Source organism: Canis lupus, chromosome 18 (assembly GCF_003254725.2).
Source record: "Canis lupus dingo isolate Sandy chromosome 18, ASM325472v2, whole genome shotgun sequence".
NCBI classification, from domain to species: Eukaryota; Metazoa; Chordata; class Mammalia; order Carnivora; family Canidae; genus Canis; species Canis lupus.
Window position 1 is genome coordinate 45,161,987 of NC_064260.1, and position 27,042 is coordinate 45,189,028.

Consider the following 27,042-nt stretch of genomic DNA (forward strand, 5'->3'; position numbering starts at 1 on the left):
CACCATCTGAGACGGAGCTCCAGCTGTCTCAGCCTGTTCCAGGTAGCATGGGCAAGGGGGCACAGAAATCCTGACCCACCTGTTCTCACAATACCATCTGTGATAGGGTGAACCGTGTCCCCTAAAAGTTCATATGTGGGAGTCCCTCAGAATGTGACTTTACTGGGGTCACTTCAGATGTAATTAATTGACTTCATACCAATGTAGAGCAGATCCCTTAGCCAGTGTGACTGGTGTCCTTGTAAGAAAGGGAGATGTGGACACAGAGAATGAGGAGCGCAGAGGGCAGGCCACGTGAGGAGACCCTGGGAGAAGACGGCCATCTCCGAGCCTCGAGAGGCCTGGGCCCGATCCTCAGCCACAGCTTCAGGAGGCACCAGCCCTTCCGAAACCTTGACGTCCAGATTCTAGAACTACGAGAGAAGAAATCTCTGCATTCCTTTCTCTGCAACATATCCAGGAATTTCTGGAAATTCTGACATCTCAAGCTGTTTGAACAAGGGCTCCTGGAGTCCAGCTCCCAGGCTGATGGCTGCCTACGCTGGCTCAGCTGACCCAGACTGCCGGGTGCCCTGTGGGACAAGCCCACTCTCTCAGAATTCATCCCACACATGTTCTGGAGGGTTCTGCCGGCATAAACCTAACTTCTCTGGTTCTTGTGGTGGCTAAGCTTTCCCCATTGGAATGTGACTTTATGTCCAGACCGACTCTCTCAGGTCTTAAGAGGTGGGGCCAGGCCAAGGGGCTTTGAGGGAATCAGACTTTTCTCTTACAAAGTATTCCTTCAAAGGATGTCATTAGAGCATCTTCAAGGGCAGAGATGACTTCATCCAATGAGGGGAGAGGGGCCTTGGAGGCCGGTAGGGGGTTTTTGGCAAGGGGGGGGGGGTGCTGTGGGTCCCCACCTCATGCCTTTTACTCTGTTCCAGTTCCCTGGACCCTACATGTGCCACTCCAGCACTCCAGCTTTCCCACAGATTTGGGGAGGGCCTAGATTCAACTTCTGTGGTGGTTTTATAAAAACCCAAATCCAGCTGCGTGGCTGCAAAAAATGAGCTCTCCAGACACTGCAGCTTCCTGCCACCCCAAAAAGAGCAGTCAGGAGTTTCATCCCATGACTTTCCTTCTCTAGTTGGTCTATTTCATTTAAAACACCGGCCTGGGGCAGCCCCTGTGGCTTAGCGGTTTAGCGCTGCCTTTAGCCTGGGGCGTGATCCTGGAGACCCAGGATCGAGTCCCATGTCAGGCTTCCTGCATGGAGCCTGCTCCTCCCTCTGCCTGTGTCTCTGCCTCTCTCTCTCTCTCTTTCTCATGAATAAATAAATAAAATCTTTAAAAGACAAAACAACACCGGCCTGCTGTAGAGTTCTTGAATTTCTCATGCTCAGCATGTCGTCCATGGCAGGGGACATGCTTGGTTCCCAGAACCTGGCCTTCCCTAAGCATGTCAATCCTGGTGCCCAGGACTGCCACATCCCCGTCCCTGTAGCCTGCTCAGGGCCTTTATTCATATCAGAACCAGGCCACCAACCCCAATTTTCTGGAAGGATCATTGTCTGCAGCCCACACTCCTCCAGAGATTATGGGAAGCATCACTTGCAAAAGTGACCAGGGGGCTGAGCAGGCTCAGGTCTGAGAAGGAGGCAGGACAGCCAGCTAATGGTGCACGGTGTCTCTTGATCCCGTGGCCACGCACGCTGCAGGCTCTGGGCTCCCCAGCTTTTGTGTTCTCCTTCACCATGCCAGTGGTGGGCTTTTGTCTTTACTTCCCAGTGTCCAGGGATGCTGGAAAGAGACTCTCAGCTCCACCCTTGCCCTTAGAAACACAGTTGTGACCACAAGTGGCTAAAATGTGACAGATGTCACACAACTTACGAAACTGTTTCCAAGCACTTCATACTCATAAAGGTGGCCTGTCCCTTGCAGAGGAGTGGCCGTGATTGGGTAGGGCTGAGTGGACTCAGGTCCGAGATCTCATGGTAATAATGATCTGAGAGCTGTGTGTCTGGCAAGGTCTGGGAGCTGGGGGACAGTGTGGGGTCTTTTTCATGACCCCCTCCCCAAAGACGTACTTTGGGGAATGTCAGGAGGCTTGGGAGGCCCAGAATCTCTGAAAGCGGGTAGGATGTCTGCGCAACTCCAAGCCTCCCTCAGAGAAGCCTTCCACCTCTGCCTGAGCTGGCAGTCTGTCCATGCCCCACGTAGGTCCCTGCAACCTCTGGGCATCGTCCTGTTCCATGAGTGGCTGCCGTGAGTGGGTCAGGGTCTGCTTGTCTGAGTCCCCTGGCTTGGCCATGGGAGGGTTATCTCCAGGTGCCAGGATGTGTTCCCTGTGGATCTCCCCTCCTCCAGGAAGCCCTCTCCAGGCCCAGCTCTTCAGAAGGTCTTGGAGGCTGGTGAAATTGCTTCCTTATAAGGATTCCAGCGTCCAGGGTTCCGGTTTCCCCCAGGGGGTCCTGCAGGCCCAGAGCCTGGGTGGGGCGCCTCGTCTGTGGCAGGGGCCCCACCCCTTCCTCCTCCCGGCCAGGGTCTAGCCAGCCCTGACTTTTCCCTGGGAACTGAGGAAGTGAGCCAGGGAGGGACAGACCTCTTTTGTGGGTGGGGGCCTGCACCAGGTTCTGGGGCCCAGACAACCCCCCTCTCCCCCTAAGGAGAAAGCTTCCTTTTCGAAGCCATTTGGCTTCACAAAGGGAGCTCAACAGGGCCACCTGCTGTCCACACAGACTGGGGGGTGGAAGGGTGGGGGAGTGTGGGGTGGGTGGTCCAGGCTCCAGGCCTCTGTTGACCACAGGGACGGTCCTCCGTGTTCACGTCTGGGGCAAGAGGAGGTGGTGGGTGGTGGCAGATGGCACAGGGCTCTGGCCGGGCCTGGAGGGCTTTAGGTCTAGACCGGCCCGCGGTCCGAGGGTGCGGTGCGGGGAGGGGGTGGGGGTGGGCAGTCCTTCGTGTTCAGGCCTCAGGAAGGGGCTGGTGGCCCTGGGCAGCGGTGACGTGCACGTAAGGCCCTCGGGGCTCCGGACGCAGACCAGTAAGCTGCCCCAGAGCCTGGGTTGGACAGGGTCGTGGGGGGCGGATGGGGAGCCTCGGACACGAACCCCGTGCTCCCGCCTGCAGGGGGCGCCCCCGCACCTGCCTCGACGCGCTCGTCCCCGCTCCGCCCGCAGCCGCGCGCGCGTGCGCGCGCGTGCACGCGGCGATCCGCGGGCGAGCGTGCGCGCGCACGCGAGACGAGCGTGCGTGCGTGCGCGCGCGCGGCGGCCCTGAAAGCGGCTCTCGGAGCCTTAGGCGGCTCCGGCTGAGGCGGCTCCTGAGGCGGCGGCGACCCGCTCCCGGCTCCCCGCTCTCGGCTCCTCCTCCCGGCCCGCCAGCCCAGGCCGCTCCCCGGGCCCGAAGATGCCGGCCGTGTCCAAGGGGGACGGGATGCGGGGCCTGGCGGTCTTCATCTCCGACATCCGCAACTGTGAGTGGCGGCGGCGCGGGACCCGGCCTGCGAGGGGCGCGGGGGCGAGGGGCGAGGGGCGCGGGGGCGCGGGGGCCGGTGCAGACCCCGAGGGCGCGGGGCAGGGGGCGCGGGGCGGGGTCCCGGAGCCGACGGGGGGCGCGGGGGCAGGGGGCGCGGGGGCCGGTGCAGACCCCGAGGGCGCGGGGGCCGGGGGCGCGGGGGCCGGTGCAGACCCCGAGGGCGCGGGGCAGGGGGCGCGGGGCGGGGTCCCGGAGCCGACCGGGGGCGCGGGGGCAGGGGGCGCGGGGGCGCGGGGGCCGGTGCAGACCCTGGGGGCAGGGGGCGCGGGGGCGCGGGGGCGCGGGGACGCGGGGCGGGGTCCGGGTGCCGACCCGGAGGGCAGGCGTCGGTGGGGGGGCGGGACGGGGTCCAGTGTGGACATGGAGGGCGGGGGGTCCGGGGGCGTAGGGTCGGGGTGCAGGGCGGGGGTCTGGGGGTCTGGGTGCGGGCCCAGAGGGCAGAGGTCGGGGGCGCGGGCCTGGGGTGCGAGGGACCTACAGGGCCGCCGAGGAGGGCGCAGGCCTGTGGGAGGCAGAGTCGGGGGCTGGGCCTGGGGCCTGCGGGTCAGGGAACAGTGAGCAGGGGTGCGGGGTGCAGGGCAGGTGGGGTTCTCCAGTCGTGGGGGGGCTGTGGCGTCTTCGACAGGGTTCTGGTGAAGACCCCCCCCCCCCCCCAGCATGATGTCATCTGGAGCAGTCTGCTCATCTTTCTAGTAATGGAGCATTTAACCCAGCGTGTTCCAAAATAGCGTGGATTTTCAGTTTGGGAGTGGGGGCAGCGAAAGCTGCCTTGCCTGGGAGGCAGCTCCGCCCGGGTCCTGGTGGCTTATTAGGCCCTGATGAAATGACTCACTCCCCCCAGGAGTGCAGACACAGGGCAGTGGAGGGTGGGGTGGCTTTCGGGTGGCTGCCCTGGCTGCTGGCCCCTTCTTCGGGACACTCGCGTCCCCTCACAGTGGAAGAAATCCACACCAGAAGCGAAACAAGCCAGGAGGCAGGTGGGGGCTTCCGTCTGTAGAGAAGCTACAGCCTTCGGAGATCTCTCCTTTATTTAATTAAAGAAATTAAAGGCAAAACCAGTTTTCCTATCTGGTGCATCTTATTATTATTTTTTTATTACCTGCCAGATAGTTGATTTTTATTGCCTTAGGGTTAATGTATGTTTTGAAGAGAGTCTGTAACCTCACTTGCTGGTAGATGCTGTTGTGTTGAGCCTTGCCTTGAAGCCCTCACCTCCTTAGACGGGGGCACCCAGATGCCAGCCTGCTTCTCCCCCAGAGAAGCTCTGATCTTCTGTCCCTCCCCTTCCTGTGCGAGAAATCGAGAAATCGGAGTGGTAGCACACTCAGATCGGAGTATTTACAAGTAGGCAATATTTTTCTTTTCCTTCCTGTGCTATTTAATGTGATTTCAGCTTTTGTAAAGCTGAGTGTGTGTGCGCTATCACTGCAGGGGGACCCTTGGCTAAAGGCTTAGCAGCCTTAAATTAGGAGTGATGTCAGTTCTTCCATTTTGGAAGAAGAATGCAGTGGGCAAGAAAGACATTGAGATTGAAACCCATTTTCTTGACAGCCGGTCACCTGCATATTAGACATGTATTCTGTGCTAGGTCTGCAGTTGAGTGGAAGGTAACTGCCTGCCATATGGGAGGACTCGGCAGATACTTGTTGACTGACCTTAGAGCAGACTTTCTCCACCCCCCACACTGCTGAGATTGGGTTATTTCTTGTGCAGAGCTGTCCAGTGGTGTTGGACAGCAGCATCCCTGGTCTCCATACAACGAGGTGCCTCCATTGTGACAACCAGCGGTGTGTTCAGACGTTGCCCTACGGGGCAGAGTTTTCTCTGGTTGAGGGCTACTGATATAGACCAATGAATAGGATAGTCTCTTCCCCAAAGGAGCTTAAGGAGGAAGGGCTGCCTCATTTTTCTTGGGGCCAGGTCTCTGTTTACTACAGTCCCTTCCTCAGGACCACCTTTCCCACCTCATGCTGCCCTTGGTCTTTGTTTTGTCATAGTGCCGCACTTCTAGAGCGGTGTCATGGGTCTGTGGTGCTGTGCCCTCCCCTTCACTATGAACCCCACAAGGTAGGCACCACATCTGTCTTGCTTGTCATGTCTTTCCGCTGCTTGCACAGCATCTGGCATGAGACACGAGCCTAGTAAATGAATAGATGAGTGAGCCAGAAAGGATTTAGCTTCAAGATGATTCTCATGCCCATTTTGTCTAAAGAGCACTGCAGGTCGAGGGCCAAGATGTGATGGAGCAGCAGGGAATGAACGTTCTGAGCATGTGTAGGCTGGCTGTGGCTGGGGATAGGGTCAGAAAGCTAACCCTGGCTGGATGGATGGCCAGAGCCATCTGAGCTTAACCCCCTGGGGCAGGGAGCTGGCTCCAGCTTCCCCTTTTCCCACCTCAGATTTTGTGTGCTCATTGGTTTCTTGTGAATGTGATGGATGTGGCCAGGCTCTGTGGAGAGACCCAGCTGCCTCTCACCTGCTCCATGACCTGAAGCCAGTGGCTGCTGAGCCTTAGGTTTCTTCAGCTGATGGAGAGGAGTGGATTTTGAGCTAGAGTATCACTAGAGTCTGTTTCAGCTCTAAAATTGCAGCTCCCTTTTACCTTTCTGAACTAGTTTCTTAAATTTCCCCTTCTAAGACCTTCAAGGGTAGGCTTTGCATCTCTTTGCGCCTCATGTAAGTTGTTCACTTCAGATGGCTGGCTGGGAACATGACTCTTAGCTTTGGCAACAGCGAGTATGCTCCAGGATTTTAAAGGTGCTCCTGTTATGTAGTCTTCCTCAAGCCTGTAGTTTTTGTGGCTCATGTAGCAAACTAATTCAGTGCCTCATAAAATTAAGTTGACCTTTTCTGATTAACTTCAACCCTGGGACCACTAAATTTGGCTAATGTGAGTTCAGTGTGTAGGAGTTAATGAACTGTTTCTTTTTGTCTTTTTTTTTAAATTGATACTTAAAATCCTCTTTTTTTTTAATTTATTTTTTTATTGGTGTTCAATTTACTAACATACAGAATAACCCCCAGTGCCCGTCACCCATTCACTCCCACCCCCCGCCCTCCTCCCCTTCTACCACCCCTAGTTCGTTTCCCAGAGTTAGCAGTCTTTACGTTCTGTCTCCCTTTCTGATATTTCCCACACATTTCTTCTCCCTTCCCTTATATTCCCTTTCACTATTATTTATATTCCCCAAATGAATGAGAACATATAATGTTTGTCCTTCTCCGACTGACTTACTTCACTCAGCATAATACCCTCCAGTTCCATCCACGTTGAAGCAAATGGTGGGTATTTGTCATTTCTAATAGCTGAGTAATATTCCATTGTCTACATAAACCACATCTTCTTTATCCATTCATCTTTCGTTGGACACCGAGGCTCCTTCCACAGTTTGGCTAGCGTGGCCATTGCTGCTAGAAACATCGGGGTGCAGGTGTCCCGGCGTTTCATTGCATTTGATACTTAAAATCCTAATCTTTTTATTTAGTCCCAATTTTTATTTTTATTTATTTATTTATTAAAGATTTTATTTATTTGTTCATGAGAGACACACACAGAGGCAGAGACACAGGCAGAGGGAGAAGCAGGCTCCATTGCAGGGAGCCCGACGTGGGACTCGATCCTGGGTCTCCAGGATCATGCCCTGGGTGAAGGTGGCGCTAAACCGCTGAGCCACCAGAGCTGCCCAGTCCCAATTTTTAAATAATTCTTTGTCTCAAAGTAAATACAGATTCGTAAGAAGTAAGAAATGGGCAGGGAGGTCCCAGCACCCTTCACCCAACCTCTTTGAAGGGGATTTCTCCAATAACAGTCAATTTCAACACCGGGAAACTGACATTGGTACATTCCACAGTGTGTATTTATATTTTATCAGTTTTACCCACACTGGTGTGTGTGTGTGTGTGTGCGCGCGTGTGTGTGTGTGTTCATCTTTGTACTTTGATCACATGTAGCTTTCTGTAACCCCCATGTTAATCAAGATACAGAGTTGTTCCATTATCACAAAGCCCCGTTGTGTTACCAGTATAGCCCACCTACCCACCCCCAGCTACTAGTTTGTTCTCTGTATCTACATAACATCTCAGGGATATTGTGTGAATGGGATTGTACAATATGTGACTTGTCAAGATTGGCTTTTCTTACTCAGCACAATTGTCTTGAGGCCCATCCAGGCTGTTGCATTGATGGTTATCATATCCGGGATCCCTGGGTGGCGCAGCGGTTTGGCGCCTGCCTTTGGCCCAGGGCGCGATCCTGGAGACCCAAGATCGAATCCCACGTCGGGCTCCCGGTGCATGGAGCCTGCTTCTCCCTCTGCCTGTGTCTCTGCGCCTCTCTCTCTCTCTGTGACTATCATAAATAAATAAAAATTAAAAAAAATAATAAATTAATTCATGTCTTTATGCATTGCCATTCACATGTCAACGCTGTAACAGCGCTGAGAACGTGAAACACTGCTGAAAATGTTGTCAGACTTGGAATTGACTGCAAAATAATCAAGACTGCAATGAAAGAGAAGTAATAGGTCTTCATTCTTGTGAGATCAGTCACGTTGCCAGTGGGCAGGAAATTGCCATTTATTCCTCCATGCACGAGGTGGCGGGGGCTGGGACTGTGCAGATGAATTAAGACACTTCCATCGTGCTTGGAGGCATTTTATTTAATCCCTCCAGGCACTCGCTCAAATGAAGGGAAACAAGTGGAGAGATGTAATTAGCTATTTGGCAGAAAAACAAATTTCCCATGTTATTGGAGAAAGCATGCAATTTTGCTGCAGGTGCAGTGATAAACTAGTGGAGTAAGTATCAACGCTCTGCTCATTGTGTTGGTAATGAAACTTTGTCCTTTCTGTTTCTGCTAACTTTGTTGAAATTGGGCATCCCTTTGAATTATATTTTAGCGTGATTGAAGTTTAAAACATGTATTTGTTCATAAAATTCCTTTTGTTATGAGTCATAAATTGGATGTGGAGAAACTGAACATAAAAATTTAAATTCTGGGCAGCCCCGGTGGCTCAGTGGTTTAGCGCCACCTTCAGCCCAGGGCGTGATCCTGGAGACCCGGGATCGAGTCCCACATCAGGCTCCTTGCATGGAGCCTGCTTCTCCCTCTGCCTGTGTCTCTGCCTCTCTCTCTCTCTCTCTCTCTCTCTCATTCTCTCTCCCCCCCTCTGTCTCTCATGGATAAATAAATAAAATCTTTATTTTTTATTTATTTATTTTTTAAAGATTTTATTTATTTATTCATGAAAGACACGCAGAGAGAGACACAGGCAGAGGGAGAAGCAGGCTCCATGCAAGGAGCCTGATGTGGGACTCGATCCTGGGTCTCCAGGACCACACCCCGGGCTACAGGCGGCGCTAAACCACTGTGCCACCGGGGCTGCCCTAAATAAAATCTTAAAAAAAAAATTTAAATTCCACTTAAGTGTCAGTGTAGGAAATTAAACATAAAGTTGGTACTTGATTTTCCTGAGTAATAATAAAGATCAGAATCAGAGTTTGTCAGTCTGCTTTTTAACTTTTAAAGTTCTTAAAAACATTTTAGTTTTGACTGGACATTTGAAAAAATGCTGACTTTTTGAAAAAGAATGCTCTCCCTGCATATTTTCTTTTGCAGTCTTATGCATAATTTATATTCTTTAGAAACGGATTTAGGAAGTGTGTGACAGAGGGTAAAGGGAGGGACGAACCACTATGCTGGAGGAGGAAGGAAGTCTTTGATCCAGGTTGAATTTTTCTGCCAAGGTTGGTGGTTCCTCTATCGAGGAAATACCTATGTATTCTTCCTTGTTTCCCTTCTGGCTCCTCTGAAGTGGAGGTCACTCTGTTTCTTTTATGACAAGTTGAAATGTCTTGGTGATAAGTATATTCTCATGTGAGATACTTAGCATGACTTCTCTTTCTTCTTAAAATGATTTTCACTCTGTTGTTTTGGCAACAATATGTGTTAGGATTTTGTAGTTGTAGAGTTATAGGAAAGACTGTCTATGTGGGATTAAATAGCATTTCCTTGGCTCAAATAGAGTTAGGGCAGAGAGGATTCCAGTGTGATGGTGCCCTCAGAGAAGGTGGCTCTCTGGTGTAAGCTCCTGAGTGGGCGGGGCTCGGAGCACTTCCGAATTTCTCAGACCTGAGGCTGTCTTTCCTTAGCTTAAATTTCATTTTTTTTTTTTATTGGAGTTCAATTTGCCAACATATAGCATAACACCCAATGCTCATCCCGCCAAGTGCCCCCCTCAGTGCCCATCACCCAGTCACCCCAACCCCCCGCCCACTTCCCCTTCCACTACCCCTTGTTCATTTCCCAGAGTTAGATGTCTCATGTTTGTCACCCTTACTGATATTCAAAGTGTAATAAGACTCCCAAGACGAAAAGTCTTTTTGGTTAACTCTTTGGTAAACTCATTTGGCAAAAGTGCTGGCCTTGTATGGTCATGAAGCTCTGTGTGGTCTCCCTCCTGCATGAGTGTTCACAAGTGTGTGCTTCCTCCTAAAGTCTGAGCAGTTCTGGATTCCGGCACAAATTTGGCCTCAGGTTTTGAGTAAGGTATGGCATCTGGGCCTGTTATGTGAACTTTGTGGGGTTCAGGGAAATAGAGCTAATGGTCCCTTGCCCCCCTGAAGAGTTTGCAGACAAATGTAAAGAGTTCTTGCCAGTGCATTCATCTTTATTGAGTGCCACCTGTATTCAAGACTCCTGAATGCAGAATAAGGAGAGGAAGTGGTTGTTCAGGTGGACAAGATGAGCCCTTGCCCTGAAAGCAAGGTGAAGAGGTCCTAGAGAGCAGAGGGAATAGTAGAGGAATGCCAGGATGTTCAAGCATCTACCAAAGGTAGTTCCAAGTCAAACTTTGGAATGTTTCATGTTTGCCTCTGAGCTCATTGAATATTCTTTTTTTTGTTAAAGCATGTCTGGTCCATTCCCTCCCTGGATCCAGTGTGATGAAATGAGTGTAGGATAGATACATAGGAGTGGTACCTCTCCTGTTCTGCCCCTTCATTTTGGTCAGCACAGAGGTTTGTTTATTTTTTTAAAAATATTTTATATATTTGTGAGAGACACACAGAGGCAGAGACATAGGCAGAGAGAGAAGCGGGGTCCCTGTGGGGAGACCGATGCAGGACTTGATCTTAGGACCCTGGGATTGTGCCCTGAGCCAAAGGCAGATGCTCAACCACTGAGCCACCCAGGTGCCCCAAGCACAGAGGTTTGGTACTGAAACCACAAGTTGGGGAGTTGGAAATTTGATGGTTCCTGTCATCTTCCAGTGCAGTATGAAGTAAATTAAATAGTTTTTGCCATCACCTTAACAAAATGAATGATAATTTTAAGGAAATAGAGATGAGCAGCTTTCACTAGGTCATGTGTTATTTATCTTTTTTTTTTTTGTTAAAGACTTTATTTATTCACAAGAGACACAGAGAGAGAGGTGGAGACAGAGGCAGAGGGAGATGCAGGCTCCCTGTGAAGAGCCTGGTGTGGGATTCGATCCCAGGACTCCGGGATCACGCCCTGAGTTGAAGGCAGATGCTCAGTGGCTGAGCCACCTGGGCATCCTGATAGTTAAGATTTAGATGATAAAACTGTATTTACTGATTCTGGCTTTGGCATTTTTCAAAATGGTTTTGCGATGAAAGTTAACATGGTTGAAATGTCATGAAAAGTTGTATGAGCCATTTGGTTATGAGAAGTTCAGGGCAGATAAGTTCAAGTGGGTGTTCCCACAGAGGTGGGAGCTGAGGCTGAGCGATAAGATTAGCTCTTGCACTCTGGTGGAGAGAGCCAAGGAGGTACAACCACAGCGCATGGGATAAATAGCAGGCAAGGAGGAAGTGGCCTTGTTTTAAAATAGTGCCCTGTGACTGAGTTGGGAAGAAGACCAAGAAGAGTATGGGGATGGTGAGATGCAGAGATGCACAGCACCAGAAAGGAAGAGGCGAGTCCTAGCCTTGCCCAGTGTTGCGACTGCTCGTAAGACACAGTTTAAACTTGTGGTGACAGTCTCGTCCCTGCCTGCCTTACATCAGGCATCACTTGATGCAAACATCACTTCCTGCCAACTCTTCATTCTTTTTCCTTCACTATTATTGGCAGAGAGGATGAGGACTAGGGCCCACGGGATGCCTGGGTGGCTCAGCAGTTGAGCATCTGCCTTCAGCTCAGGGTGTGATCCCGGAGTTCTGGGATTGAGTCCCACATCGAGCTTCCTACAAGGAGCCTGCTTCTCCTCTGCCTGTGTCTCTGCCTCTCGCTCTCTGTCTCTCATGAATAAATAAATAAAATCTTAAAAAAAAAAAAAAAAAAAAAAACTAGGGCCCACAATCACCTAACAATGAGAGTGTGGGAAATGGAATCAGGAAAATACTGTGGGAATTGGGAGCCACCAGGTGGAAAGAGGGGAGGCACATCTGGTGGGAGGGTGGGGCCTGTGGGCTGGCCCTTGTGTTCTTGGGGATGTGGCAGGTTGGAGAGGGTAGCAATGTGCCCCATAAGGGGAGGAGGTCTTTGTAGTGAGGCTGAGACCCACTCCTTTGTTATGTTCTGGGCCCGCATCTCTCCCTTAGCTTCCTGCTGCATCCAGAGACGGGGACTGGAGAGACTGGCCCTGCTAGCTATATTCAGTTAGGGAAACAAATTTCTGGCTTGTGGTTTGGATCAGATCCTGGTACTGTTTCCTTTTCTTTCTCACCTTTGCAAATTGTGGCTCTGTCAAGTCTGGAGTCTTCATTTTTGTCCTACATTTGAACCCAGTGAGAGCTGTGGTGGTTTTGTGTATTCCTTGTATTCAGGATGGCTCCCATGTACCTTGTCACGTGCCCCAGGATTTGGTGTCTGTTTATGGAGAAAAGTGTGGAGGTCAGCATCCAAGTTGGGTTGCCTGGTTTTTGTTTTGCATGGTAAGGTGCTTTGTTTGCCTTTAAAATCCCTTCTGGTGGCAACTGAAGAGTAATGAGGATTAGTTATTTAGTGTACCTAAAGCACTTGGAGCTCCTTAGGGCAGGCAGTGCGGCATTGGGATTTATGTTTTGCTTTTTTTTTTTTTTTTAAATACAGATTTACTTTATTCATGAGAGACACAGACTGAGAGAGAGAGAGGCAGAGACACGGGCAGAGGGAGAAGCAGGTGCCCCTCAGGGAGCCCGTTGCGGGACTTGATCCCAGACCCCGGGATCATGACCCGAGCTGAAGGCAGGCACCCAACTGCTGAGCCACCCAGGCATCCCTGTGTTTTGCTTTTTTTGTGGCCAGCCTGCCTTTATGTGACATGGTTGAGAGAGCAATTACATGTTTCTAATATACTTTTAAGATGCATTGCGAAAGGATACTGAACTGATGCTGTTTTAAAAGACTATTCAGTGAAGAGAAAAAAAATAGCAGGAAAATGAGCATTTTGGAACACTTATGGATTGCATTTATTGCTGTTGAAAAATATAGTTCTGTAGCTTTTAAAATTTTTTTTGATTTAAAAAATTTATTTTACTATTTTTAAAGATCTGGATAGGTGTTTTTTTTTTTTTAAGATTTTATTTATTTATTCATGAGAGACACAGAGAGAGAGGCCGACACAGGCAGAGGGAGGAGCAGGCTCCCTTCAGGGAGCCTGATGTAGGACTCGATCCCAGGACCTCAGGATCAGGCCCTGAGCTGAAGGCAGACGCTCAACCACTGAGCCACCCAGGTGTCCCTGATTTAAAAAATTTTAAATGTCAAGTTCAGCACAACCAGATCAGAACCTAAGTTTGAGCCTCATTGTGCCTATGAGAATCAGAGTTTTCTGTGATTGAGTTTATGCTGGGCTGTGCCAGGGAATGTGGTAGAAATGTGTCTCTATCCACAAGTAGTCTTCAATAGGCCTTCCTTCCATAGGACACATTCCTCACAATCTCAGTTACTTCTTTTAATTAGCTTGTAGTTTCTGTTTGATTATTTTTAAAAAACTTTTGTTGCATTATTATTTAACCACAATTTGAGTTGTCCTTCCACAATGTAGCAAGCACATCTAGCTTTCCTGAGTGTTGACTGAGATTGTGGAGAAAGAGGGAGGCAAGAAGGTAATTGAGGGTCCATTTGTGCTGAGTTGTTCAGTTCCTGACACTTGGCCTTTTTGAAATTGTCATCCATAGAATGAAGGTGTGGGCCCCTTGCACAGATCCTGGTCACAGAGGGACAGGAGATGCTCTTCTGTTGGGTGCTGATGTCAAATGCATTCTCTACAGCATTTACTGTAGATTTAATTTAATCTGTTTAATATTAAGTAGCCAAGAAAACAAAGTTCTTCATACAGTGTTCTTATTGTTTTGCTATACTTTTGGTGCAACTCCCAAGAGTGAAGTGTATTTTGAAAGTATATACTTCAAAATTTATTTTTCTGGGTTCTGTTTTCTGATGTAATTGTGCAATTCATTTATATTCGTTTGAGAGATGTATTGAGTACCTACCTGCTATGTGCCAGGCATTATTCTGTTGTAGGCACCAGAGATCAGTGATTAATGCAATGGGCAACATTTCTGTACTTTAAGAATTTAAATTCTTGTGGGAATAGACAGACAAAATAAATGAGAAAAACATGTATCTATCCCCATCCATTCATCTTTTTGTTGATCTGTTGTGGAGAAAAATAAAGTAGGGAAGAGGAATAGAGAATGGGGAGGATTCTCAACGTCAAATAAGGTGGTCAGGTCAGGTAGCCTGGAGAAGGTATATATGTATATGTGTGTATATATATATATATGTAATTATTATTTTTAAAGATTTATTTATTTATTAGAGAGAGAGTGTGTGGGAGCCAGGGCAGAGTGAGCTGGAGAGAGAATTCTGATTGGGAGGGGGGGTGTTTCTATCTCACGACCATGAGATCATGACCTGAGCCAAAACCGAGTCAGGTGCTTCACCCTAACCGACCATACCACGCCGGCACCCCAGGAGATGTGTTTAAGGAAGCCTGCAGGAGCTGTGGGAGTGAACCATGGCAACATCAGGACAAAGAGATCTGCAAGTTGAGGTGCTCAGGCCCTCTCTGGGGTGTGAGGCATCTGTGATGCAGGGGCTGTCAAGTCTTAGTGAGTGTGGGGGCAGGAGCGGAGGGCAGATCATGTAAGGCCTTATAGGAATTCCTTGGAGGTTCTCAGCACATTGTTCCTTTAATAAGATCATTCCAGCTTCTGTATTGAGAGTAACAATAGGGGCAAGGGTTGAAGCAGGAGACAGTTGGGGTGGTGGTGGTTGTATTAACCGTGGAAGGTGATGCTGGTTTGAACCAGATGGTGGAGACTATAAGCTACATGTTTTGTTCCAGGATGTTAAAGATGCTGCTCTGTGTCTTAGGCTTACATTGTTTCCAGGGATAAGTCTGGTACTATGTTTATCATTATTTATTTGTGTGTAATGTGTTTTTTTTTTTTTCCTCTCTGGCTGTTTTTTATTTATTTTTAATTTTTAAAGATTTTATTTATTTATTCATGAGAGACACAGGCAGAGGGAGAAGCAGGGTCCCTGTGGGGACCCTGGGATCCCGTCCTGAGCTGAAGGCAGATGCTCAACCACTGAGCCACACAGATGTCCCCCTCTGGCTGTTTTTATTGTCTTTTCTTTTCACTGGTTTTAGTCCATTTTATTTGTTATGTGCCTTGTAATTTTCTTCATGTTTCTTGTGTTTGGGATTTGAGCTTCTGAGATCAATGTGTTTCTGGTTTTCATCAAAGTTAAAAAATTTGGCCATTATTTTTGTATTTTTTTCTGTCCCCATCCCACCTTTGGGCACTCCTGTTACATGTATATTAGGCCACTTGAAGTTGTCCAACAGCTCAGTGATGCTCTGCTCATGTTTTTTAGTCTGTTTTTCTCCGTGTTTTTTTTTTTAAAGATTTTATTTATTTATTTATTCATGGGAGACAGAGAGAGAGAGGCAGAGACACAGGCAGAGGGAGAAGCAGGCACCATGTAGGGAGCCTGACACGGGATGCCATCCCAGGTCTCCAGGATCAGGCCCTGGGCTGAAAGTGGTGCTAAACCTCTGAGCCACCTGGCTGCCCTCTCTGTGTTTGTTTCATTTTGGATCATTTCTGTGCTATGTTTTTAGGTTCACTAATCTGCAGTGTCTCATCTGTCAATCTCATCTAGCATATTTTTCATCTCAGATATCATGTCTCATGTCTTGAACTTCAATTTGGGTCTTTCCATATGTTGTCTGTATCTGTGAACATCCTTATGATACCCTCTACCTCTTTGAGCGTATGGAATGTAGTTATGAGGATTTGTTTTAATGTCCTTACCTCCTGAGTCTATCATCTTTCATTTCTGGATCTGTTTTTATAGAGCTTCCTTCTCCCCCATTATCGGTTGTATTTTTCTGTTTCTTTGTATATCTGTGATTTTTTTATTGGATGCCAGACATCATGAATTTCACCTTGTCAGTCCTGAATATTGTTGTATTTCTTTAAATATCCTTGAGCTTTGTTCCAAGATGAAGCTGAGCTACTTGGAAACCATTTGATTCTTATAAGGAGGGACCAGAGCAGCCTTTAGTCTGGGGCTGATTTCACTCCACTCCTGAGGGGTAGTATTCCCTCTCAGAGTGCTGCTCTGTACCCTGTTGTGTGGTTTTGTTTGTTTGTTTGTTTGTTTGTTTTATTTTTTTAAAAGATTTTATTCATGAGAGAGAGCAAAGCAGTGACATAGGCAGAGGGCGAAGCAGACTTCCTGTGTGGGACTCCATCCTGGAACTCGGGGATCACACCCTGAGCCGAAGGCAGATGCTCAGCCACTGAGCCACCCAGGTGCCCTGATACCTATGTTTTATGAGGTTTCTCTCTGGCTCGCTGACCCTGTGGTATCTTCCATGGTTTACCCTCCACCTTCTTTCCAGTGGCTCTTTCCACAGCCTCAGGATCTTCCTGTCGTGCTTGGGCATATCAGTAATGAGACTGAGATGCCAGGACCCTCTGCAGCTCTTGGGCACTCTGCTGTCCTTGCAGCAGGCTCTATTCTGTTCTGCCCTGCACACTCCTGCCTCCTTGGTCTGTCTCCTCCCTTTAGGGAGACCTCAAGGCTCTCTTTGGTTTCCCCTCCCCAAGCAGTGAGCTGGAGCTGTTGTATGGCTCATCTTGTTTGTTTTCTGTCTCTCAGTGATCATTCTTGTCCATAGTCTGTTCTCCAGTTTCTGAAAGCCATTGTTTTGTCTAGGTTTTTAGTTGCTTGAGGTGGAAAGGTAAATCATGTTCCTGTTTATCACCATTAGGTTTTGGGGAGAGATGTTGAATCTGCAGTTAGATTTTCAAGACAGAATTCAGAGAAAGGGTCTGGGCTGGAGGTAAAAATACAGGGGCATTACTGGTAGGTGTTATTTGAAGCCATGAGGCTGGGAGCTCACCAAGGGGGTGAGTGGAAGTCATCAGAACATAGCTCTCACTCCTAGTGCCTCCTATAGCTTTACTGTGTGCTTGGCATGCCTCCAAGCCTGCTACCTTTATTTACACATCTGATAGTCATGACAGTCCTTTCCAGTAGGGATTGTGATCCTCCCTGTTTCAGAGATGAGGAACCTAAAGGCATGAGCCCAAGGCCACATGACTGCCTATGAAGTGGTAGAACAGGGATTCAGACTCAGGCTACCTGGCTCCAAGTCTTTTCTCCCAAGCACAGTGCTGGCCCAGCTCTCTAGGAAGATGACTGGAGCTCTAGGCACTCAGGCCTGAAGCAGTCAGGAAGAGACATGTCCACTGAGGAGGGAGCAGTCTGGTGGGTCACTTGAGTGGACTGAGCAGAGGTGAACCTGATGGGGTACTTTAGGGGAAAATAATTGGGAAACATGAGTGTCAACCCCCCTTGAGTTTTGCTCTAAAGAAAAGAGAAATGAGATGGTGATGACAGGATGCAGAGGGTGTCTTAGCTCTTTTGTGCAGCTGTAACAAGTTAACACAGATTTAATAATCCCATGCTATCTCATGTTCTGTAGATCAGAAGCCATACACAGCCTGGCTTGGCAGGGTTCTCTGCCTAGAGTCACAAGGTTGAAATCGAGGTGTTCCTTCTGAAGACTCTGGCAGTGAAGCTGCTTTCAATCAGTCCTTTTAGTGGGGGGCTGAGTGTCCCCTTTCCTTGCTGGCTTACCTCCTAGAACCTGCCCACATTCCTCCTCAAGTCTTCCATGAGGCCCCTCCGGTGAGTCCCTTTCAAAATAATGGATCTCTCTGACTTCTCAGCTCATCTGTTGCCTCAAGGCAGCTCATCTCTTGCCTCTCTGCTTTTAAGGGCTCATGTGATTAGATTGGGCCCATCTGCATGATCCACGGTAAGCCTCCCATCTTAATGACATCTGCAGAGTTCCTCTTGCCATGAAAGATACCCTACAAAGTCCTAGTATTAGGGCATGGGCACCTTTGTGGGATGGGGGTTGGGTGGTGGTATTCTGCTTATCACAGTGGAGTCAAAAAAGGTTTTTTTAATTTTAAGTTTAATTCATCTGTTCATGAGTGCCAGTTTTGCACAGTGAGCAAAACAATATCCTCATGTGGCTTATGTTCTAGTGAGGTAGACGTAAAATAAATATAATATATAGTGCATACATACTATATCAAGAGGAAACAAGATTAGATAGTTCAGCTGGGGGTCAGGCATACCTGCAGAACTGGCAGACAGTGTAGCTGGACTGAGTTGGGGAAGGAGCCTGGGACATTGGAGTTGGGTGCAAGGGGCAAGGCAGATGATGGGGATTTCATAGGCTATTCTAAGAACTCTGGCTTTAATCCCTAGTGACAGGTGGAGCCAGTAGGGAGTGAGTGGAGAAGGGACTTACCTTTGGGAAGAATTATTGATTGTGGTGTTGGGAAGGCGGGGAGGAAGCAGGCAGACCTGTTAGGAGGCTCTGAACAGGGAGGGAAGGGGGAGGACTCTTGGGTAGTAGGGGAAGTAAGAGAGAGCATGTTTGTAGGCTGCTAGAAGAGAGAAGGGCCAGGGAGAAGGGGGAGGGGTGGAGAATAGCTGAGGTGCAGGGGAAGGTGGTACGAGTGATTGCCTATGTGGGGCTGTCAGAGAGGGAGTAGTGGGCTTACTGGAGGCCAGTGAGGGGAGGAAGGGGCTATCCTGAGTAGAGGTGAGACTGTGCGGTGGCTGTTAAGAAGAGATGGCAGGGCCTCCCGCGTGTGAGGACAGCCCATCAATGGGTGTGTGGTTTCACCAGGCACACTCAGCTCTCCAGGTTGTGGTGCTTGTTGACCAAGAATTGGATTTAACAGGGAGGGGTTTTGCCAGGCAAGTGAACAGATGGAGAAGCAGGGTCAGGGCTTAGTATATGCAATGGGATTGAAGCTGGCTAAGTCGGGGTGAGGATGGGGAATGGAGGAGTGGGTAGAGAGAGAAAGACAACATATGTGGGGGTGAGGATGGGGAAGGGAGGAGTGGGGAGAGAGAGACAACATATGTCCTGGGGTTGGTAGCTAATGGGTGTCAGAAGAGTTGGGTTACCTGATTGAGTTGAAAGGTTGGGGCTGGTAGGATGCCTGCCATGGAGCATGTATAGGAGGATAACTATTGGAGGGATGGCTGTGGCAGGGACTAGATTATGTGAGTGGCTGAGGTCAAGGCCAGTGGGTTGTGTGGGGTCATGTGCATAGACATTCATCACCAATGGTGATCCTAGCATGGCAAGGAGATAGTGTCATAGTAAGTAATCGGGCATGTCTTCCCAATTGTGTGCATTTTTGTTATTTTCTTGTTTCATCTCATCCTTTAGTAATGTTTTAGGGGCACCTGGGTGGCTCAGTTGATTGAGCGTCTGCCTTTGGCTCAGGTCATGATCCCCCTGGGACCCAGGCCAGTGTTGGGCTCCTTGCTCAGCAGAGAGCCTGCTTCTCCAACTCCCTCTGCCTCTGGTGGGGAGCCTGCTTCTTCTTCCTCTGCTGCTCCCCCTGCTTTGTACTCTCTCACTCTTGCCCTCTCTCAAATAAATAAATATTTTAAAAATGTTATAAAAGTTAGAAAAAAGTTAAAATCAAGAACGTAGTTTAAGAAGTTAATTATAAAACACTTGACCTCTGCCTCATCTCTCCATTCTTAAACCTCAGAGTCAATTAATTTCATTTCATAGTCATTCCTTCTCATATTTACTTTAAAAAATGTGATTAGTAGGGATCCCTGGGTGGCTCAGTGGTTTAGCGCCTGCCTTTGGCCCAGGGCGCATCCTGGAGTCCCGGGATCGAGTGCCACGTCAGGCTCCCAGCATGGAGCCTGATTCTCCCTCCTCCTTTGTCTCTGCGTCTCTCTCTCTCTCTCTCTCATAAATAAATAAATAAATAAATAAATAAATAAATCTTTAAAAAATGTGATTAGTAAATCACATGTTTATACCATTTATGGGTATTTTTTCCCCTTTAGTTATTATTTATTGACTTCTCGCTATGGAAGATGAGGGTTTAATTTACCCAAGCTTTCCTTCTTTCACTCTCAAATGTGTCATGAAACTTTATCAATGTATAGCATTTAATTTTTTTTAAAAGATTTTATTTATTTATTCATAGAGAGAGAGGCAGAGACACAGACAGAGGGAGAAGCAGGCTCCCTGCAGGGAGCCCGATGTGGGACTCGATCCCGGGTCTCCAGGATCACGCCCCAGGCTGCAGGCGGCGCCAAACCGCTGCACCACTGGGGCTGCCCCTGTATAGCATTTAATTAATGTCTGAAAATATTCTTCTCAGCTGAGAATGATAGTTCAACTTTTTTTTTTTTTTTTTTTTTTAAGATTTTATTTATTTAGGGACACCTGGGTGGCTCAGTGGTTGAGTGTCTGCCTTTGGCTCAGGGTATGATCCCGGGATCCAGGATCGAGCCCCACATCTGGCTCCCTGCGTGGAGCCTGCTTTTCCCTCTGCCTATGTCTCTGCTTCTTTCTCTGTGTCTCTCATGAATAATGTCTCTTAAATCTTTTTTTTAAAAGATTTTATTTATTAATATGAGAGAGAGCACAGTGGGTGAATGATGGGAAGAAGTAGACTCCCCACTGAGCAGAGAGTTTGATGTGGGGCTTGATCCCAGAATCCTGAGATTGCCACCAGAGCCAAAGGCAGATGCTTAACCAACTAAGCTACCCAGGTGCCCTAATAGTTCAACTTAATAATGTCTTTCGTGTTAAGTATTACCTTTGTACTTCTGTACTTTTTTTAAGGTTTTATTTTTTGTTTTATTTGCTTATTTTTAAATGTTTTATTATTTATTTGAGAGAGAGCACGAGCAGGGCAGGGGGACAGGGAGAAGCAGACTCCCTGCCCAGCAGGGTGCCTGACATGGGGCTTGATCCCAGGACCCTGGGATCATGACCTAAGCCTAATCCAGATGCTCAACTGACTGACCCACCCTGGTGCCCCATGAAGTTTTATTTTTAGGTAGTCTCTATACCCCATGTGGGGCTCAAACTCATGACCCTGAGATCAAAAGTTATGTGTTTCACTGACTGCGCTGGCTGGGTGTTCTGTACTTTTGTACTTTTTAATGCACCTGTTGCTTTTTGTCCCTAAGCTTCTGGAAATGACTGTAAGATCCCCCTTCATGTGGTTGGACACAGCAGGTAGACTCTCAGCCCCTTCTTTCCATGTTGGGTGTGTCCTTCCTAGAGTAGTCGGTTCTGCTGTTGTCTGGACAGGTTATTTTTGCTCATGCTGCCCTCCTGGGATTTCCCTTCATCATAGTCCTGAGGGTCTTGTCACTAGCTGGACCTCTGTTTTGGAGTCCATGTGCCTGTGCTCTAGGCTTGTGCACGTTTGCAGTTGGTAAAAGTGCATAGCAGGTAAAATTCTTCGGAGATATTGCATTTTTGAAAAAAAAATGTATTTTTTACCTATATACTTGAGAATTTGGCTCTGATAGAATTCTAGCTGAAACTAACTTTTTCTCAATTTTGAAGGCATGGCTGTATTCTTAGTTTCTAGTGGTCTGCAATTTTAAGATGCTGTGCCCGGGTGTGGCATTTGGTGGCCTTTTTCAGTCTGGAAACTGAAATGTCCTTTTGGTTTGGGGAAGTGTTCTTGTTTTATTTCTCTGATAATTTCCTTTCACTTTCTCCTTTTTTGAGTGGTCCTCTAATAGATGAGACTTGGACCTCTTGGCTTATATTTTCTTACTTTTTATCTCTCATCTTCCATTTCCTTACCTTTGTGGTTTTTTATTTTCTGAGATTTTCAGCTTTGTCCTCTAGCTCTTCTTTCAAACTTTTTAAAGCTTTCTGCTGGTAACTTTATAACTTGAAGCCTTTCTTATTGTCCACGTGCTCATTTTTTGGTGTATCTTGTTCTTAGAGCTGTATTTTCTTTACATAAGAATATGGATTGCTTTGGAGTTTCTTCCTCTGTATAGCTTCTTTGCTCTGATTTCCTTTTTGTAGGTTTGTTTTGGTTTCTGGCTCATGCTCTGAGACCTTCCTGGATGCCTGGTGGTTGGAGTCTCTCCACTCACTTGTACCTGGTCAGCATGGTCAGGGCTTTAGTGGGAAGCCTCTCTGCATGGTGATGGATGAGGGGGTTTCTGTCATTGGGGGAACCTATGTGTCAGTTTTCTCTTCAGTCTTTCCAGGACTGACCCTTCAGTCTCATCTCCTGCTTGGTGAGGTAGGTGGGTATTATAAATCCAGCTGCCATTATTCTGGGAGAGGATGTCTCACCATCAGCGAGTCTATCACTCAGTTGTGCTTTTCTTAGTGTGTCACCTTATCCCAGCATTCCGTGGTGTCACCAGGGCTAGAGCTTCTGTGTTCCTGCTTTTCCAGAGGGGAAACTTCTAGTCTTCTGCTGGGATTGTCGGAGTAGATTGCTTGACTGCAGGGTCTACTGGAGGGAGCCTGCTGCTTCTTGTATAGACTTACCCCTTCTCCTCATGTCTACCTCCTGAGGCACCTGACATTTTCAATTCCTAAGCCTTTTCAGGTTCTTTGGGAAGGTTTGCTTTTTACTAGTTTTCCCTCCTTCAGGCAGCTGGGTTACAGCTTTATCTCTGTTATAACAGAGCTTTATCTCTTCAGCTCTGTTAGCCTGAGTAGTTACTACTTGATCATCTCTTTCCAGCATCCCAAAGTGTGGCTCCTATCATACAGTCTTTTTCTTTTAAGTAAGTTTTGGATCAATTTTATACACACACACACACACACACACACACACAAACATACAGTATATAAATATATATATTCTTCAAGTAGTATTCATGCCCAGTGTGGAGCTCAACCCGGGGCTTAAACTCATGACTCTGAGATTGAGACCTGAGCTGAGATCAAGAGTTGGACGCTTGGGGATCCCTGGGTGGCTCAGCGATTTGGCACCTGCCTTCAGCCCAGGGCACGATCCTGGAGTCCCAGGATCGAGTCCCACATCAGGTTCCCTGTGTGGAGCCTGCTTCTTCCTCTGCCTGTGTCTCTGCCTCTCTCTCTCTCTCTGTGTCTCTCATGAATAAATAAATAAAATCTTAAGAAAAAAAATGAAAATGGATGCTTAACTTACTGAGCCACCCAAGTGCCTCCTAATTTTATATATTATACACACATGAACCTTCAAAACCTTTATGGTTTTTTTTTTTTTTTAATACTTTGGATTAGCCATGCCTTGGGAAATAATAATTTTACTTTAGCATTTTTACTCTCTAATTCTCAAATGAAGTAGTAATAACTTTTATTATTAAATCTAATTTTGGAAGGTTGTTCTACTATAAATCTTGTTTGGCATGTATTTTTTTTTCTTTTTTTAGATTTTATTTATTTGAGAGAGAACAAGAGTGAGAGAGCACAAGAAGGGGGAACAGCAGAGGGAGAAGAAGCAGGCTCCCCGCTGACCAGGGACCCTGATGCGGGGCTCAATCCTAAGACCCTGGGATCATGACCTGACCCAAAGGCAGACACTTAACCCACTGAGCCACCCAGGCACTTGTGGCATGTGTTTCTATGTGGAACTTAAAGAGACCATGTGATTCTGTGGCATTTTTTTCTAGTTCTTATCTGAAGCAAGCAAGCAGGGAGGATCTTGTTCTTCATTAAACAGAACAATACAGTATATATAGGTTTAGTTTGTGGTGCTCTGAAACCTGGAAATCAAAGCAAGAGAAGATAGGCATCTAATAGGATTTTGTTCCATAGACATGATCTGTGTTGATGAGGCAGTTTCTTGCTGGTAATGGAATATAGTAAATGGAAATTTGTCTTTGTGGTGAAGTCAGTAGTTATCTTATTGGTAATGATGACTCAATCCACAGGAGTTTGGATACCTAAGTTTTCCAAAGAGTTACTTTAAACTCTGAACTCAAACTTTTTTTTTTTAACTCAAACTTTAAAAACAAATAATTTTTAGAGTATACTTCCTCATGGTGGAGCCTAAAAGAGAGACTACTTAGGTAAAGTGTTCCAAGAAGGTCTTTTTGAAGAAGAAACATGAAAGCTGGGTCGTAAAATTTCCCTGGGCCAGCCTCCTGAGGAGAAAAGGGCTGCTTCAGGACCTGAAAGACCCATGCAGCTAGAGCGCAGTGAGTGAGAGGCAGAGTAGCAGAAATGAAAGCATACTGTTGGGTGGAGGCCAGAACATACCAGGCTTTGAAGGCCCTAGCACTGAGTTTGAGTTTTTCTTAGATATTATGTAGGAAGCTGCTGAACAAAATCATGTAAATGATTGGGCTAATTATATTTAAAAGATTACCCTGGCTTCTGTGTGGAAAATAGGTTGGAGGAGGCCAAGAAAAGAAGGTAAAAGTTGGAAGAGTCCAGATGAGATGTTGGCAATAGAGAGAGTAAGAACAGAACATGCTTTTAGAGGAAAAATGGACAAGACTTGGTGATAGGATGGAGGTGAGGGAGAGGGAGGATGTGGAAGGAGAGATTTCTCTTGAAGACAAAAACATCACCTGCATTGGTGCAGTCTTTTTTTTTTTTTAATATTTCACTTATTTATTCATGAGACTCACAGAGAAAGAGACGTAGGCTTCCTTTAGGGAGCCTGCTGCGGGACTTGATCTCAGGGCCTGGGGATCACAACCTGAGCCAAAGGTAGACAGACATTTAACCACTGAGCCAACCAGGTGCCCCCATTGATGGCAGTCTTAGTCCTTAATAATGTCAGTTGTTTCTTTTTAAAAATTCATTCATTCATTCATTCATTCATTCATTTATTTATTTTAGAGCGAGAGAGGCAGAGCATGAGCCAGAGGAGCAGAGGGAGACAATCTCAAGCAGACTCCCCATTGAGCGCAGAGCCCAATACTGGGTTTGATATTGCGATCCTGAGATTATGACCTGAGCCAAAACCAAGAGTCAGACACTTAACTGACTGTACCACCAAGGTGCTACCAATGTTACTTGTTTCTAGCTCAATTGCTTAAAAGCTCTTGGAACACTTTAGCACATTAAGAGTGCTCAGGTGTATGCTGTCATTAACATATATGATGTACTGGACATTCTTTTCTCAACAAACATTTACTGGGTACATACTAAATGCCAGGTACTTAGGCTATGCCAGTGAATAAAACAACACTGCCTGCTCACATGGAGCTTACTTACATTCTGGTAAATGGAGATGGAAAACGAAAAGAAAATTATATCTATGTTGGAAGACAGTAAGTATAAAGAGAAAAATTAAGGAGAGAAGGTGATGGGGAATATGGGTTTTCAACTCCAAATAGGGTGACCAGGATTGGTCTTGTTATGAGGGTAACAGGTGTGCAAGACTTGAAGGCACTGGGTCATATAGAAATTAGGGGGGAGAATGTTTTGGACAGAGGGAACAACAAGTACAAAGGCTTCATGGGAGGAGGATAATCAGTGTGTGGTAGAAACAGGAGGCCTATATGGCTTCAATAGAGCAAGCCAAAAGGAAGGGATTAGGAGGTTAGGTCACAGTGGTAAGGAAGGTGGGGAGACAAGTGGTGTGTAGGGCCTCGTGTATAGCATTATAAAGACTGTGGCTTTTTTTTTTTTTTTTTTTTTGCATACTAAACACTGGGAATAATGAGACGTGGTCTCCGTCCTCAGAGTTCCTCAAGCCCTTGTAATGCATAGTGTTAAGTGGTGTGAGATGAATAATGAAAATGAGTGATAATCAGCTTAGGGGAGAGAGAGACTGGTCAGGCATGGTAATACAGAGATAATGCTTGGGTCAGGTCTTGCTAAGCTCACAGTGTGGGGGGATGATCCAGGAAAGTGGGGAATACCATGCATCATGCTGAAGAGAGGCATGAGTGGCAGCAAGACACACTTAAGGAGTTATGAGTGGTTTCTAGTGTGAGTAGTATCTAGTGGGTGGTGGGAATATGGCAGAGGTAGGAGAGGCTAAAACTAGATCATGGGGAACCTCCTCTGTAAGATGTGGACCACTGATGTATTTTAAGCAGGAGAGTGACACTATGCAACTTATTTTTTATTAGTAGAATAGTAATTTTGAATACAGAGGATGGGTTTTTAGACTAAGCGTTAAGGCAAGAAAGCCAGTTACGAAAAGCTTCATTGCTTTGGTGTAGGAGATGTTGAGGGTCTGAATGAAGATAGGAATGGAAAGGTGGGGTGAATTTTGGAAATATAGAAATCAGAATTGACAGGGCATGAATGGTAAAGTACTCTTTATTTGTAGTGGCTTTGAATCTATAACAATTGCCATTTAGTTAGAATGGTGGAATGAAAACCTTCATAAATCCAGCCCTCCATAAAAGCAGTGAAAACAGTGGTAAAAATGGTCAACGTCAACTTTGTCAGAACTCTGGAAATTAACTAAAGGCTAAAACAATCTCAGGAGGATTTATTTAACAAAATCGTTGAACCTCTGACTTGCCCTGCTCTCATTCTCCTCTCCTATGATAATCAGCTTCACAACCATGTAGCTATGAAAATGAGTAGGCTTGCAGCCACTGGAAAGGACAGATAGGTTTGGAGCCCCTCAAAAAGTCCCATTCTCAGAGAACCATTACTGTTTGTCCAGTCTTATAGCTTTCTGGAAAAGCCCCATTTGCAGAACTTACCTTTACTTGACCTTGTTCAGTGGGAAAAGTTCTGTCCTAGTGTATTTGTGGAAAATAGTGACATTTGTTTAATATTACAAACGGGGCAAACAGGAGTCTAGCCAAAATCTTATTTATTTATTTATTTATTTATTTATTTATTTATTTATTTAAATTATTTTTTATTGGTGTTCAATTTACTAACATACAGAATAACCCCCAGTGCCCGTCACCCATTCACTCCCACCCCCCGCCCTCCTCCCCTTCTACCACCCCTAGTTCGTTTCCCAGAGTTAGCAGTCTTTACGTTCTGTCTCCCTTTCTGATATTTCCCACACATTTCTTCTCCCTTCCCTTATATTCCCTTTCACTATTATTTATATTCCCCAAATGAATGAGAACATATAATGTTTGTCCTTCTCCGACTGACTTACTTCACTCAGCATAATACCCTCCAGTTCCATCCACGTTGAAGCAAATGGAGGGTATTTGTCATTTCTAATAGCTGAGTAATATTCCATTGTATACATAAACCACATCTTCTTTATCCATTCATCTTTCGTTGGACACCGAGG

General features: G+C 46.9%; 1 protein-coding gene across 4 annotated transcripts in view; it reads left to right on the forward strand.

Moving 5' to 3' along the window:
* Positions 1-3,229: 3,229 nt before the first annotated feature.
* The window catches only part of AP2A2 (adaptor related protein complex 2 subunit alpha 2), a 96,017-nt gene continuing 72,204 nt past the window's right edge, over positions 3,230-27,042 (forward strand). The window contains exon 1 of one of the 4 annotated variants that reach the window (XM_025451911.3): positions 3,230-3,460. In XM_025451911.3, the coding sequence (XP_025307696.1) occupies positions 3,394-3,460 (67 nt within the window). In that variant the 5' untranslated portion in view covers positions 3,230-3,393. The remainder of the gene's footprint in view (positions 3,461-27,042) is intronic. The other 3 variants (XM_025451912.3, XM_025451909.3, XM_035701520.2) reach the window with 3 other exon arrangements.